The sequence below is a fragment of the Nycticebus coucang genome, chromosome 3 (genome assembly GCF_027406575.1).
Source record: "Nycticebus coucang isolate mNycCou1 chromosome 3, mNycCou1.pri, whole genome shotgun sequence".
Lineage (NCBI taxonomy): Eukaryota > Metazoa > Chordata > Mammalia > Primates > Lorisidae > Nycticebus > Nycticebus coucang.
Genome location: NC_069782.1, coordinates 8,328,074 through 8,344,593, shown reverse-complemented (window position 1 = coordinate 8,344,593; position 16,520 = coordinate 8,328,074). Strand labels below are relative to the sequence as shown.

General features: G+C 41.2%; 1 protein-coding gene across 7 annotated transcripts in view; it reads left to right on the top strand.

The window, feature by feature from the left end:
* Positions 1-16,520, top strand: part of TNRC6B (trinucleotide repeat containing adaptor 6B) — a 259,143-nt gene that overhangs the window by 212,772 nt on the left and 29,851 nt on the right. For 6 of the 7 annotated variants that reach the window (XM_053582661.1, XM_053582663.1, XM_053582659.1 and 3 more), the window contains 2 exons: positions 1,125-1,273; positions 7,350-7,475. In XM_053582661.1, coding sequence (XP_053438636.1) covers positions 1,125-1,273; positions 7,350-7,475 — 275 coding nt within the window. Of the gene's footprint in view, positions 1-1,124; positions 1,274-2,241; positions 2,413-7,349; positions 7,476-16,520 lie in introns of all 7 variants that reach the window. The other variant, XM_053582666.1, reaches the window with a different exon arrangement.

The following is a 16,520-nucleotide window of genomic DNA, read 5'->3' as shown; positions in this document are numbered from 1 at the left end:
TAAATTCTTACTTTTTGTAAGATACTGTGTTAGACACTAGGTAGGGGTTGAAAACTCAGATGACCGTAAGATCCGGGAAAGAATGTGAATGAGTGAAGGGTGCTAGGTATAAGAAATTAGGATGATGAGCTCCTGGTTAATTGTGGAAAAGTGTATCTCACCTAAAAGAATCAGCCTTGTTTGGTTCCTAGTGGTGTTGGTGAAGGGGAGTGCAGGCTTAGCTGTGCCCAGTCTTCCAGGCTTTCATGAGAGGCCAGAAATTCAGATATATATTGATACCCTGATTTTTAAATACTGGGAACAAAATCAGATCTTATAAAATGCTATTTGGGGCCAATCAAAATATGTCCATGCCCTGCCAGACTTGGCCCCCAGGTTGCCTGTTGTGTAGAGTCAGCCATTAGTCTGTGGGATTTTCTTTGTAACGGTTGCTGTTGTTGCCCCTGAGGAACTTAAAAAGGATCTAACTAAAAAGAAAAGAAGACAGCCCTGGGTAGGAAGAGAAATAGCTAGTCATAGATCAAAGGTATTTTTCGATGTGGGAATAATTAAACCATAAGCTTCCTGGGGCACTGATGATGTCAGGAAACAATAACAAATGTGTAAATCTGTGAAAGGCAAGTGGGTATAGTCATTTGCATGGGGAAGAAATACATTGTGCAGGTAGCTTGCCTCTTTGATCTTTTTATCCCCATAACTGTGTTTTATGTTTAATAGCCCTGATCATTTATCTGGCAGGTACAGAAAGATCAATAACAGATAACTTCTCTTATGTAGGATATTTGAATTTATGAGCAAGATGTTTTCATCAAATAAATCAATAATGAAGCTAAAGATATTCTCAGCCAGATTTTTGCCAGGGTAGCCGTAAGGCTCTCTTTCAGTCTTTCAAGGAAAACAAGCTACAACACATCAATACTTTGTTTTGTTTTTAGAAAAGGACCCATGTGTGTTCTAGGGACAAACGCTAGTAGCCTAAGGCAGTGAGGGTTCTTCTGGTTTTACCCCCAGGAAGTAGAAAGAGGTTGTACCTGGCACCCCAGGAAGGACAGTGGGGCACATCACTCTTGGTTCATAAGGGACAGTGACTCTAGGGTTTTCACTGTATTTATGCTACTTTTCAGGAAGCCTTTCAGATAAAAAATTTGATGTGGACAAGCGAGCAATGAATCTCGGGGATTTTAATGATATCATGAGGAAGGATCGATCTGGGTTCCGTCCACCTAATTCCAAAGACATGGGAACCACAGATAGTGGGCCTTATTTTGAGAAGGTGAGTTAAACCTTTGTTTAAGATAATAATTCCTGAGAACCACTTTGGTTCCCCATTTGTCTTTTGGTAACTAATTTTGGAAGAGGCATAGAATTACTAAACTAAATGAGCAAAACACAAACATCACCTATTTTAAAGTGGTGACATGAAAACAGTTGATGTCAACAAGTGATTAGGAGCTAGAACCATCTGTCTGTAGCATGTATTGTGAAGAACATCTGAGTTTTGAAAAATTTGTAAAATTTGGAGATTTAGAGATAAATTTATTATGAGTTCTTTTTTCTGCTGCTTTGCAGCTACAAAATACATTTTGGAATTTTGTGTAACTATACCCTGTGTCTCCCAAGGCCTTACTTTCTAGTTTTGAAGAAACTCTTTTGTTAATCTTTCGCCATTTCCCTGGTGATCTGTGTTTAGTTACAATGCTGTACTTTTCAAATTCTCAACTACCTGATTTAACCAAGTAATTTATACTTATTGGCTTTGATTTTTTAACACTTCTAATGGAGGAAATTATTCTTTGATTCAGCATAAGAATTTGCAGTGTTTCTGGTCTTTAGAAAAACAGTTAAGACCAAAATTTTTAGATGTGGCACATTTTGACATGATTGGTTACTAGTCCAGTCAGCAGCATATTCACAAGATTGCCCTTGGCTTCTATTTGAGCAGCCACAAAGAGTAATGAGCATTAAATGCATAAAAATAAAGCATCTGGCAATTTTTATCTTAGTGCAATAGGAGAGAATGTATTACTAACTCAGAGGATAAGAAAAAGCTATATCAAAGAAGATGACAGATGGTGTCTGTTGGACAGAATATGATGATGATTATCAGAGCCAAATTCCATCCTCGGTTATTGCTAATACACTCTTTGTTTGTTACTAGTGTCTCTCTCTTTTCCCTTCTTGCATTCTGTTGCTTCACTAACCAACACTCATTGTGATTGGCTAACTCCTACTACTTTTCAGCTGACTTTGCCTTTCTCCAATCAAGATGGGTGCCTTGGGGATGAGGCTCCCTGCTCTCCCTTCTCCCCTTCTCCCAGCTACAAGCTGTCTCCCTCTGGTTCCACACTACCCAACGTCAGCCTTGGAGCAATCGGCACAGGGCTCAACCCCCAAAACTTCGCTGCTAGACAAGTAAGGAGGCCTCTCAAATTTACAACTGCTTGGCTGTGACCTCGCCTTGGCCCTGGTCTGCAGTTTATTGCATCTTTTGTCTGTCTTGGGAAATTTGTTGATTACTGAATGCACAGAATGATACTAAGTATAGGTTTTAGATCTTTCAGCCCGTAGAACCCATCTCTCTTCATGTTTCTCAACATGGATTTTATTTTAAACCTGTTTCTTTTGTCTTCTCATTTTTGATCATAAGTTCACATTTAGTAAGCTAAGTATTAGCTGACTCAGGAAAATGTTAAAGAGGTCACCTAAGTACCTTATATAATCTCATTCAGCACTGCATTTGCCATTTCCAACATTTGATTGGATAATAATACTTCGAAGGTCTTTTCAGTTTAATAATCCTGCTAATTTAAACACAAATCCTAGCTACTCAGAAAGCTGAGGCAGGAAGATTGCTTGAGTCCAAAAGTTCGAGGCTGCAGTTGTCTGTGTGTAGCTATAATCGTGCCACTGTGCTTCAGCCTGGGCAACAGACCGAGACCTGGTCTAAAAAGAAAAATAAATTAAAAAACAAAAATAGAAGCAAAACTATTAAGATTTAGTATTTGAACATCTTGAAATCTAGTGTCATAAAGTTTAAAATATACTAATTACCCAGAGAAGGGTAACTTTAATGGTAGATAATAAAGCTTTGAGAAGAGCAGGTATTGCTCAGATGTGGCATTGCTTCTTTGGCCCAGGGGTTGAATCTGGCAGTCCTCCAAGAAAGGGCTGTGCAGTCAAAACTAAACAGGTAGAGCTGGTAGGGCGATGCCACCTAACCTTCACAGGCCTGAGGGCAAGAGCAGGGCTCTGCCTGCCACCCCGCAGTAATTCTGTTGTAGATTTTTTAGAGACAACCAGGAATTTGGAGTCAGAATTCCTTTGCAACAGTAACTCCAGCAGTGGTATTTTCCTAGCCATAGTTCTGTGACCACTTGTCACTGTGACCTTCACTGAGGACATCATGGGAGGACATTAATTGTACAGCTTACAATTATTAATTACACCCATTTTCTGTTCCCACATGACGACTTTCACACGTACATTATGGGATGATGTAAAACAGCACCTCTTACACCATAGTCAAACTGCACGTGGGCCTTTCATATGCTTTCTAATTGTTGCAGTGGCAGGTTTTAAACAGTAGATGACATTATTTCCCTGTGTTCAGATTGGTTATCTCTGGATTGGGAGTTATAGCTAATTTTTTGTTTTCTTCCTTTATATTTCACTTTTTCTTAATGCTTCCAAAGAGGGCATGGATATTTATCATTTATATAAGTAGGAAGGAACAGTTACATTTGTGTTTGGGGGACTCTTGCTTTGAGTTGAGATACAAAAAACATGAAACAGACATAGTAGTCATGGTTAATAGTGATTATAAATGTAGTTACAGGATAACATGATTATCAAAAGCTATTAGTACATAAACTTGAGTATAATAAACCAGCCAAACTAGCTGGGCATTGAACTCTAAAAAAGACCATTCTTGGTTTCCCTGATGGGTGAATTGCTAATAAATAAAGGCCATTGTTCACCAGGTTGGCATACATATTCTATCCTAATATGGTCATGATTTTTAAATATGATCTTTTTTTATAGAGTATTTAATATAATACTTCATAATTATAAAATGTAAGATATTTTTGCAAATCACAGAAGATTTCAGTTAGCTTGATAATTTTATTCTTAGTTTGTTTACTATTCTGATTTAAACACTCATTGAGGAAAATATCACCAATAACTATGAGGGTGTGGGTCAGGCTTCATAGATAATAAGTAAAGGTTTAGCAGTAGCCAGATAAATCAGTGGTATATAGTAGCTTTTGATGACCATTTTCCTTATTTCTAAATATAATTTTTTTTCTTTTTTTTGTGAGACAGGGCCCCACCCTATGCCTAGCAGAGGGCAGTGGTGTCCTTGCTCACTGCAACCTCAGACTTGGGCTGTGGGCATCCCCCTGCCTCAGCCTCCGGAAGCCAGTGGGATTACTTGTGCTCGCTGCAGCACCCAGCTGGGTTTTTTTTCTGTTTGTTTGTTTTTTAAATGAATCGGGGTCTCACTCTTGCTCAGGCAAATCTCGAACTCCTGAGCTCAAGCAATTCTTCTTCCTCACCCTCCCACAGTGCTGGGATTACAGGCATGAGCCACCATGCCCGGCCTAAATAGAATTTTTTGAAACGTAGATCTATATGATTGCTCCTCAATACATCACTACAAAATAGCTATATCTGAACCAAGAAAATGAAGAGCTTGTGATGCCAGGGTTACATATTAATATACAGAGAAGGCATTTTTTGATCAACTACTATTGACTTACCTATACTGTTGGCCATTTCAGATGTATCAAAGTGCTTCGTACAGCTTTAAAGATCCTTGATAATGAAAAAACCTAAAACCTTTGTGGGGGGGGATGGTGGAATTTACTGTGAAGGGGAAAGTGGAGCTTGATTTTATAGAAACTTACAAAAGCAAATTCTTTTTAATACTTGTTATTAAAAGAGGAAAGGGATTGAAATTAAGAAGGACCCTTACGGGCGGCGCCTGTGGCTCAGTCGGTAAGGCGCCGGCCCCATATACCGAGGGTGGCGGGTTCAAACCCGGCCCCGGCCAAACTGCAACCAAAAAATAGCCGGGCGTTGTGGCGAGCGCCTGCAGTCCCAGCTACTCGGGAGGCTGAGGCAAGAGAATCGCTTAAGCCCGGGAGTTGGAGGTTGCTGTGAGCTGTGTGAGGCCACGGCACTCTACCGAGGGCCATAAAGTGAGACTCTGTCTCTACAAAAAAAAAAAAAAAGAAGGACCCTTACAAAGCAGTTCTGTATTTGCCAAAACATACATTCTGGGAAGGGCTTTAGTTGCTAGCAACCCTGCCATCCAGGACAGGGCATGAATAATTGACATCTAATGACAAAGGTCATTACTTCGATGGTAAATTGTAAGTGACAAAGATCTTAGCAGAATATTCTTAGAACAGTGTTAGTGAGACAGGGGAAGCAACAATATTTGAGTTTTTAGAATTAAAGGTCTTCTGATGTTTAAACAACCCTTTGGGAGATATAAAATTCATGGCAGATCTTTGATTTTCCTTTATGAGGTACATGGGTTTTAATTACCATTTCTACTTTATGTTTATAATCATTTTTATTTATTATGCTTTTAAGTTCATGAATTTCCCTATAGCAGTCCCTTAATCTATTTTTGAATCACTAAGCCATCATAGTATCTTCAGTATTGTAGAACTTCATGATGCCATTACAAAATTCTTCTTTATAAAATTACCTAATTTCCATGGTTTCAGGGATGAGATGATGGTGGTGACTTCAAATTAGAGTATGCAGAGTTGGAATAAGCACTGGTGCAGGCTCAGCACCAAAAGCACAGTGGTTATGGCGCCAGCCACATAGACCAAGGGTGATGGGTTCGAACCCAACCCGGGCCAGCTAAACAACTGCAGTAGAAAAATAGCCGGGCGTTGGTGGCGGGCACCTGTAGTCCCAACTACTTGGGAGGCTGAGGCAAGAAAATCAAGAAACCAGAATCAATGAATCATAGCAACCTCCAACTCTTAAGCCCAAGAATTGGAGGTTTCTATGAGCTGTGGCTCCATGGCACTCTACTGAGGGCGACATAGTGAGACTCTGTCTCAAAAGAAAAAGAAAAAAAAGGCACTGGTGCAGCTGCCTTTACTGAAGATGTTCAGTGGGACATTTTCAAGTGTATGGAATTGTGGGACGTGGATCTTTGCAAATGATTAATTCATCCTACAGGCCAGGGCTTTATTGAGATATGGGAGTGCAAAGAGGGAAGGATTAAACTGATGGTAGAATAAATAGAAAATATCTATAATGTGGTTTGATGATGTGTGTCATCCAAGAGTTTTTAAGGGTTTTGAGAACAGACAGGTGTGCTCAGTTAATTTGAACATGAAGTAAGAAAGGTTTGGGGGAAGACTTTCTGATGAGGACGACCTGGAGCTGAGCCTTCAAGAAGCCAGGTGAAGGTGGTGTAGAAAAGAGCCCTAGGCAGAGAGGGCAAACACAGTGTCTGTCAAGTTACCAGATACAGTTCTTTGCTAAAGGACTTTTCCCCTGCCAGAAACAAGTCAGAAAGGAAGGGCTACCCTATTATCCAGCTTTCTCTATCTCTCCTTGGGATAGAATGGAAGTGCTGAGTGAGTTGGTCCTTCAGAAGTCAGGGAGTAAGCTTATTTTTAACTAGTTTGATAGTCATGTGTTTGATGAGAAGTTACAGGTGAGTAATATTTGTTTTGGTATCCCTGTAATTATTTTTACTTTTTCCCTTTCTTATTTATATCACTGTGTGACTGACCCATATTTCCTCATCTAGCAAAGAAGGGGGCAGGCAGATCCAGGATAAAGAAGGGTATTCAGATCTGGAGCAGGGTCCTCATGATGCTAGGCTTGCTCTTTGATGGCACTGGTTTTATGATTAACCAATTCAGGAAAGTAATAGCATGGTGTGGTTTTACAGCTGGTAGTCGTAAGCCTGAGTTTTTACTCAAGTGCCTTTCAAAATGGATCTCAGATTATAAAGTTTAAGGATAAACTTAGCAAACCCAATCTCAAAGAATAGTTGAAATAAATGTTATATTGCCTTTATGTTTCAATCACAGAAAAGAATGTAGGACTGCTTCTGACATTTGACTAAATTTAACCCTTTTAGTTATAGAGTTCATCAGACTGCACAGATGGTGGTGATATATATACCCATGGTTCTATGTAAGTAATTGCCCCAAGCATTATAAGATCAGGAACTTGTCAGTTATAAAATTCTGTGATTCCATAAAATACAGTGTATGATTCTTATGAGTGATAGAAACCAGAAGTGTTACTTATGTGCATTTTCTTATGTTAACAAAAAAGTCTTACTATTTCTCTTATGTTTACAGGGTGGTAATCATGGTTTGTTTGGAAACAGCACAGCACAATCGAGAGGTCTGCACACACCAGTGCAGCCACTGAATTCTTCTCCTAGTCTCCGGGCGCAAGTGCCTCCCCAGTTTATTTCCCCCCAGGTAAGCAATTTTGTGTTTCAATGATTCAAAATTAAAGACCTTTCAGGGGGTTACTGGTTGTTAACTGACCAATTTTTGAGGGCATGAAGGAAATAATACTACTAGTTTTAATTATGAGAAGTCCAACATGGGCACTATGGCTCATGTGTGCAATCCTAGTACTCTTGGAGGCTGAAGCCAGTAGATTGCCTGAGCTCAGGAGTTCAAGACCAGCCTGAGCTAGAATGAGACCCCTTCTCTTAAAAAAATAGCTGGGGATTGTGGCGTGTGCCTGTAGTCCCAGCTACTTGAGAGGCTGAGGCAAGAGGATAGCTTGAACCCAAGCGTTTGAGGTTGCTATGAGCTAAGACGCCACAGCACTCTACTGAGGGTGACCAAGTGAAAGTCTGTCTGTCTGTCTGTCTGTCTCTCCCTCTCTATATATATACATATATAATACACACATATATATAAATAGTCCATTATTTCTTGGTCTTTTGAGTGAGGTCAAGTATAATATGAAATATCCATCTACCAAGGATCAAAACTTTTAGGAGAAAATATCAAATCTTATTTTTTATTGTATCATGCATACTAACAAAGTAGATTTTTTTGCATGAAAACCGTTCTGAGTAGATTCCTAAACTACCTTGATTTCTTAAATTGCATCTAATTAAACTAGTTTATGAATTGTGACATGTCAGCATGCAGACGTTGGTTGCCCTCAAGGATTCGCCCACAGATAAACCAGAGAATTGCCACGTTCTGGGTTATCCTAAAAAATTCTGAGGTGCTATCTGCTAAAGCAACGAGCATCTGCTTCCCCTCCTCTTCCTCTTCCTCTTTACCCTTTCTTCCCCAATAAATTTCAATCACCCTTCAAGCCCCAGGTGGTGGTATGTCTTCCAGACAGAGCCGTTCCTGACTTCCCTCATGCTGCACAATGGCAGTGTCTTTTTTGAGACAGTATGTCGTTCTGTTGCCAGAGCTAGAAATAGTAGTGTCATCATAGCTCACAGCAACCTCAAACTCCTGGGTCCAAGTGATCCTCCTGCATCAGCCTCCCGAGTAGCTGGGAATACAGATGCCTGCCACCATTCCCAGCTAATTTTTCTACTTTGGGGGAAGACAGGATCTGACTGTGTTGCTCAGGCTGATCTGGAAGTTCCTGTCCCTAGTAATCATCCCACTTTGGCCTCCCAAAGTGCTGGGACTACAGGTGTGAGCCACCATACCCAGCCAACAATGGCAGTACCTAAGTACAATGGCAGCCGTACTCTAAGTCTTAGAGTACTTTTCAGTATCCATTACTGTTAGGCTGACAGTCATCCATGGTTATCAGTTCCTTTACAGGCTCTTGGAGTTGGAGGCAGAGGGGCAGGTTGGGGTGGGGAGGAGGTGCTAACAGAATAAACAATAGCTGTATGGTAAACATTGCATAAAAATGTTGACAGAGTTTAGAGAATCAGGTGAGGCTTCTTATTAGCAGTGACATTTAAATTGGATGCCATTTAAACTCTTGAAGAGTCAGTCTTTTGGGCACAGCAGGTTAAAGGTGGCTTCTAAGCAGCCGTAGCCTCATGTGCAAGGGGCTTTAATACCTCGAAGAACTTGGCATGTTTGGGGAAATGCGGTTAGTTTGAAGAATTTAGCTTTTTGCATGTGTGCATATACACACACACCCTGTTTGGAATGGAACAGGAAGAAGTGAGACAGAAATTTGGAGACTGAGTGGCAATCAGTGTCTTGCTTAGGAATTTGAGCTTTGTCCTGTAGGCCAATCCTTGTCAGCATGGTTTACAGCCGTTATCTGGGCTGCTGCTTAAAGGTACAGTCCTCAGATCTTCCCTAATCTATTGATAGAGAATCTTGGGCTTTGGGGCCTAGTCACCCCCAGGTGATTTTACATGCACTCTAAAGTTTGGCTGGGTATACAGTGTTAAACAAGATTTTTCACCTGGGTGGTGATGTAGGAAAATTTAAGGTTTAGAAAGAAAGATAGGCCAGGTGTTTGGTGGCTTGTGCCTATAACCCTAGCACTCAGGGAGGCCAAGGTAATCATCTGAGGTCAGGAGTTTGAGACCTGCCTGAGCAAGAGCGAGTACTGAAAACAGAAAAATTAGTCAGGCATGGTGGCGGCACCTGTGGTCCCAGCTACTTGGGAGTCTGAGGCAGGAGAATCACTTGAACCCAGGATTTCGAGGTTGCAGTGAGCTATGATGTCACTGCACTCTATCCAGATGACAGAGTAAGACTGTCTGAAAAACAAAAAACCACAAACAAACACTGCCAGTAACATGTTTGAATGGCAGAATCACTATACTGTTGTAAAAGTTGGCTGTGATCCTTGTGTAGAGAAATACAAGGGTCTATTCTGCAGTCTGTATCAATAACATTTGACATGCTTACTTGGCCTTGGGGCACTTTCTGTATTGGTTCTTTATCTGCCTCTCCTCATCCATCTCCTTCACAAGTTCCTCCTCACCATTCCAACCTTTAGTCAGCAGAGTGCCCGGATCTCCGTCCTTGCCCACAGATAAACCACTAAGATAAACCACTGTTGACTAAGGTCAAGTATAATAAATGCTTATACGTGTATAGCCACTGCTGGGTGGTTTTCCTGGTGGAATAACTTCAAGTGCTAAATTCCAAAATTGTATCTTCATTCCACCATCTTTTTTTCTCTACTCCAGAGACTTCTAGACATCTACCAGGACATCAAGTTAACGTGTAAAACAGACCTTCTGATTCTACTCCGCATTTCCCACAAAGACATCCTTTTGCTCCAAGTAAATGGTACTCCCAAAGGCTTTGGAGCTGATCAGATCTTTTCTCACTGATTACATTCATCTTATCAACAAATCCTCCCTTCAAAACTTTATCCCAAATCTAACCATTTCTTATTATCTCCACTAATGGTGGCCCCTGGCCAAGCCACTGCTGTTTTTCCCCTAGATTACTACAGTGATCTCCTGCCTGGTCCCTGACTGCTTCATTCAACACTTGCTATCTCAAATCTGGGTCAGACTGATCCCCTAATACTTCATTGTCCAGTGCGGTAGCCAGTAGGTACATGAATGATCAAAATGTGGGTAATGGACTGAAAGAACTAGGTTTTATTTTATTTCATTTTAATTAAATTTAAGTGGCCACACCTAGTTAGTGCCCACCGTACCAGCAGTAATGTAGAACATTTCAGCATTGTAGAAAGTTCTGCACAGCACTCCTCTAAAACAGAAGGTAAATCTTGTTATAACTTTACTAGGAAGCCCTTCATGGCCCATCCCTGACAGTGCAAAGCAGGGGGTCTTAACTGTGGTTTTTAAGGCTCTTGGTGATCTCCCCACATACATGCTATTCTCCAATACATTTGTATTGCTCCAGCTAGCTGGCCCTAACACACCAACCATACTCATAGAACATGCTTAGGAAAGTGTACTTTGTCTAAGAGACTTGGGGTACCATTCTTTTATGGCCAGGGTATCTGCTCTGTTTAAAAAAATGTACCTGTATTCTCTACATTTTTGCAGTTTATTTATTGGGGAAAATATGGTTAACATTTATTTATGGAGGGCAGCGTCTGTGGCTCAGTGAGTAGGGCGCTGGCCCCAGATACCGAGGGTGGCAGGTTCAAACCCAACTCCTGCCAAATTGCAACAAAAAAATAGCTGGGTGTTGTGGCAGGCACCTGTAGTCCCAGCTACTTGGGAGGCCAAGGCAAGAGAATCACCTAAGCCCAGGAGTTGGAGGTTGCTGTGAGCTGTGTGTGATGCCACAGCACTTTACCTAGGGTGACAAAGCAAGACTCTGTCTCAAAATAAATAAATAAATAAATAAAATCCTATTTATTTATGGTGTAATAGGTGCAGAATATTAAATAATGGAATCTCCAGTCTTTTCCTGACATTTCTATATTAAAAAAAAAACAAATTTTGGGGTAGCTCTATTTAATAAAAATTTGAAAAGATAACTACATAGAAAGTTTGGATAGTGGAGGGAAAAAAATTCTTTTAGAAACTGCCTACCAAGGTGGGTGGATTTCCTGAGCTCTGGAGTTCAAGACCAGCCTGAGCAAAAATGAGACCCTGTCTCTAAAAATAGCCAGGTGCTGTGGTGGACCCCTGTAGTCCTAGCTACTTGGGAAACGGAGGGAAGAGGATCTCTTGAGTCCAAGAGTTGGAAGTTGCTGTGAGCCATGACGCCATAGCATTCTACCAAGGGTGACAAAGTGAGACTCTTTCTCAAAAAAAAAGAAGAAGAAAGAAAAAGAAACTCCCTCCCCAGATACAATGACAGGGATTATTTTTACACAATCTTCTACTCAGACTTTGTTCATGTACAGGCTTGCTTTTCACATAATTGCATTCATTGTCACTAGAACCTGCTGTTTTTGTTAACATTATGTCCCTGGGCGGCGCCTATGGCTCAGTGCGCAGGGCGCTGGCCCCATATACCGAGGGTGGCAGGTTCAAACCCAGCCCCGGCCAAACTGCAACAAAAAAAAAAATAGCTGGGTGTTGTGGTGGGCGCCTGTAGTCCCAGCTACTCGGGAGGCTGAGGCAGGAGAATCTCCTAAACCCAGGAGTTGGAGGTTGCTGTGAGCTGTGTGACGTCACGACACTCTACCAAGGACAATAAAGTGGAACTCTGTCTCTACAAAAAAAATAAAATAAAATAAAAAAACATTATGTCCTAATCGTTTCCCCTATTACTATATAATCTCCATGTTGATCATTCTTAATGATGTTTGTTCATCAGGTAGATTTACCTTGATTTACTTAACATTCCTTTCCTCTATTATTGTTTATTAAATTGTTTCCAATTTTCACTGTTACAAATAATGCCACAGGCAAATCCTCGTACATAAATCTTTGCCCACATTATTTCTAAGTTTAATTGCCCAGAATGAAATTCTACACATGAATGTTCAAAAAGGCTTTGATAGTGTCATCACACTTTACATCCATTCATCCACATTATCGGGGCAGTCAATTTTTTTTTCTTTTTTGAGACAGAGTCTCACTCTGTCACAGCCCTTGGTTGAGTGCCCTAGCGTTATAGGTCACAGCAACCTCAACTCTTGGGTTCCAGCGATCCTCTTTGCCTCAGCCTCCAGAGTAGCTGGGACTACAGGTGCCTACCACCACTCTGGGCTAGTTTTTCTATTTTTAGTAGAGATGAGGTCTCACTCTTGGCTGAGGCTGGTCTTGAACTCTTGAGCTTAATCAATCTAACCTGCCTTGGTCTCCCAGAGTGCTAGGATTATAGGTGTGAGCCACCATGCCCAGCCTGGCATAGTCAATATTTAATGTAAACATAAAAAGATGCTGCTGAAACTCATCTTTACAATTTGTTACAAGTGTCCCAGGCCTTGGGTTTCTGCCATTGCCTTTTTCCTCTGGTTACTCAGATGCAATATTCAGAAAACAGTACATTCTAGCAGGCTTTTGTGTTGCCTTTAAATTACTGTCATTTTGCACCTGCTGTGCTTCGTTAAATGCCATATTGATTGCAACAGATCTTCACTTTCTCCAACTCAGCTGGAGTTTGAAGGGCTTTTAAGACAGAGTAATTAACTCCTTGCAATAGGGTATGTGCAAACCTGCCCTGTAATTACTCTGCGCCCAGGTATGAATAGTCATTTGCCTAGAGCCTAGTGGTGTTCCTCTGTGGTCCTTTTTGCATTCTTTGGAGAAGGATAGTAGTTGGCTTTCTGAAGAAGGGAGAAATCGAGCAAGGCTATGATAGGAAGGCTCCAAAATGTGACTTTTATAGTCTGTAAAATAATCAGTGTACGGGACATGAGATGCCATCTAAATGTAAGATCACATTCCTTTTTTTTTTTTTTCCTTTATAGTCTTTCTGTGTTTCTCTTTCTGTCTTTAAATAATGTTGTTGTCATTTTGCCTTTTTTTGCCCTTTATAAGATTTCCTGTGCCGATTTGGGCAGTTGTAGTTCGTATGGCATTTCGTTATACTTACCTATTCTACTACCAACTCTGTTGTTTATACACATTTGAATTGTTTTTAGTTTTTTTCTATGATGAGCAGTGCTGCTATGAATATTCTTATATTTTATGTCCTAGGCTGAGTTTCCTTAGGTTATTACTGCTGGGCCATGGGCATGTTTTACTTTGAGTGGTAGCTTCTTTAACTGGTAGGGATTGGTGGAGAAAGAGGGGAAAATAATGGTCTCTTGGTAAGGGATAGCATTTATTCCTAAGACTGAAGAGAAGTGGGTTGATCCAGAGACTAGTTGATCTTTTCTGTAGAGCTTTAAAAACTGAACAGACAAGGAAAGCGATATGAAAGCTCAGATAATAGTCATTCATTTTGGAAGCCAACAAGTTGGAAAACAAAATAAGCACAGGAGATTTCTGGTACATCCCAGAAGAAAACTTTGGAAAGGAAGTTGGAAGCAGTGCCGTGGCCCAGAGCAGCACTGTCCAATAGAAAGAAATGCAATACGAGGCTCAGCGGCTGTGGCTCAATCGGCTAAGGCGCCAGCCACATATGCCTGAGCTGGCAGGTTTGAATCCAGCCCAGCCTGCCAAACAACAATGAGGGCTGCAACCAAAAAATAGCCGGGCGTTGTGATGGGTGCCAGTAGTCCCAGCTACTTGGGAGGCAGAGGCAAAAGAATTGCTTGAGCCCAGGAGTTGGAGGTTGCTGTGAGCTGTGCTACTGCAGCACTCTACCCAGGGGCGGTGACAACTTGAGGCTCTGTCTTGAAAAAAAGAAATGCAATATGAGCCACCTAAGGTAATTAAAACATTTTTTAATAGCCACATTAAAAAAGGTAAAAAGGGCTCAGTGCCTGTAGCTCAGTGGCTAGGGTGCCAGTCACATACACCAGAGCTGGTGGGTTCGAATCCAGCCCAGGCTTGCCAAACAACAACAACAACTACAACCAAACGTAGCTGGGTGTTGTGGCAGGCGTCTGTAGTCCCAGCTGCTTGGGAGGCTGAGGCAAGAGAATCACTTAAGCCCAAGAGTTTGAGGTTGGTGTGAGCTGTGACGTTACAGCACTCTACCCAGGGTAACATAATGAGACTCTGTCTTAAAAAGAAAAAAAAAAAAAAGGTAAAAATGGCCAAGCGTAGTGGCTCATGCCTGTTATCCTAGCACTCTGAGATTCTGAAGTGGGTGGATTGCTTGAGCTCATGAGTTCGAGACCAGCCTGAGCAAAAGCAAGACCCCCATCCCTATACTAAAAATAGAAAAATCAGCCAGGTGTGAAGGTGGATGACTGTAATTCGAGCTACTCAGGAAGCTGAGGCAAGAGGATTGCTTGAGCCCAGGAGTTTGAGGTCACTATGAGCTAGGCTGACACCATGGCACTCTAGCCTGGGGTAGCATAGTGAGACTATGTCTCAAATACATAAGTAAAAAGGAATGGGTAAAATTAATTTCAGTGACATATATTTTTAACATAATATTTCCAAAATATTTTTTTATCATATAATCTATGCTTAATTTACTGAGATTTTTACTTTCCTTTCTTTTTTACATGAAGCTTTTGAAATCTGATATGTATTTTTAATTAAAAGCATGTGTCAATTTAGATAAGCCATGTTTCAAGTGCTCAATAGCTGTATGAAACTAGTAGCTAACATTGGACAGAGTTGAATGGAGTTACTATATTAGTTTCTTAGGGCTACCATGATAAATCATCACAAACTATGTGGTTTAAAACAACAGAAATTTATTCTCTCCATTTTGGAAGCTACCAGTCTGAAATCAAGGTTGGTTCAGGGTTGGTTCCTGCTGGAGAACCTGTGGGACAATCCTGGTGGCTGCAGCTACCCTTGTTGTCTACTGGCTGGTAGATACATCACTCCGGTCTCTGCCTCTGTGTTCACCTGGCATCCTCAACTGTGTGTCTCATCTTTAGGTGGCTTTTTTTTCTCTTCACTGTCTCTAAATTTCCCTCTTATGAGGATAGGAGTTACTGGGTTAGGGCCCATCCTAATCTAGTATGACCTCCTCTTAAACTTGATTGTGTCTACGAAGACTGTATTTCCAAACAAGGTTACATTCTGAGGTTTCAGAATCATTTTAACCTCACTATTAGAAGGATATTCAAACCAAAAGAACTAAGACAGATGAAATCCTATAGTAGAGAAAGAATTTGTGAAGAGAGTTACAAAACTCTGTCTGTGATGATGTTTTAGGAATTCTGAGAGTCTTCAAGGAGAATTTAACAACAACCACCCCTCTTTCCTGCCTAGATTCTTTTAAGGCAAAAGTGGAAGCATTCTGGGCGGCGCCTGTGGCTCAGTCGGTAAGGCGCCGGCCCCATATACCGAGGGTGGCGGGTTCAAACCCGGCCCCGGCCAAACTGCAACCAAAAAATAGCCGGGCGTTGTGGCGGGCGCCTGTAGTCCCAGCTACTCGGGAGGCTGAGGCAAGAGAATCTCTTAAGCCCAGGAGTTGGAGGTTGCTGTGAGCTGTGTGATGCCATGGCACTCTACCAAGGGCCATAAAGTGAGACTCTGTCTCTACAAAAAAAAAAAAAAAAAAAGTGGAAGCATTCTAGTGGGGCTAGAATATCTCCTTTACCAGAACAGATGCTGGAGAATGTGTGAATTCCAAACTTCACCCTGAGTAACTAGAACAAGCAGTCTCCCTATAGCCTTGCTTCCAAGAAGGAGAAAGAGGCCTGGAGGGCTGTGATGAAGGGGCTGTCCCTCTGTGTGGCGCCTCAGATCAGAAATGAGAAAGAAGCACCCCTCCCCTAAAAGGAAGTGAGGGGAAATTTTTAAAACAATTTTCGAAGGAAAAAATAAGGAAAGTTGCTTAGACACTGATGCCGATGCACTTGGTGCCAATCCAAGCAACAGTCTAGATTAGATTATCAAAAAGATTGCTTTTGAGCACCTGTGACAGTAATCAGTAATCACAGTTCTCTAACAAGTTTTAACTCATTCACTTCATTGATTGGTAAAAATATTGGGTATAAAAATGATGTAGTTGTGTCTCTAATAGTAGGCCATTTGACATGCTATCTCTGTATTGGATGAGATGGAAAAATATAGGCTAAATGCTAAAACAGTTGTGTGAATT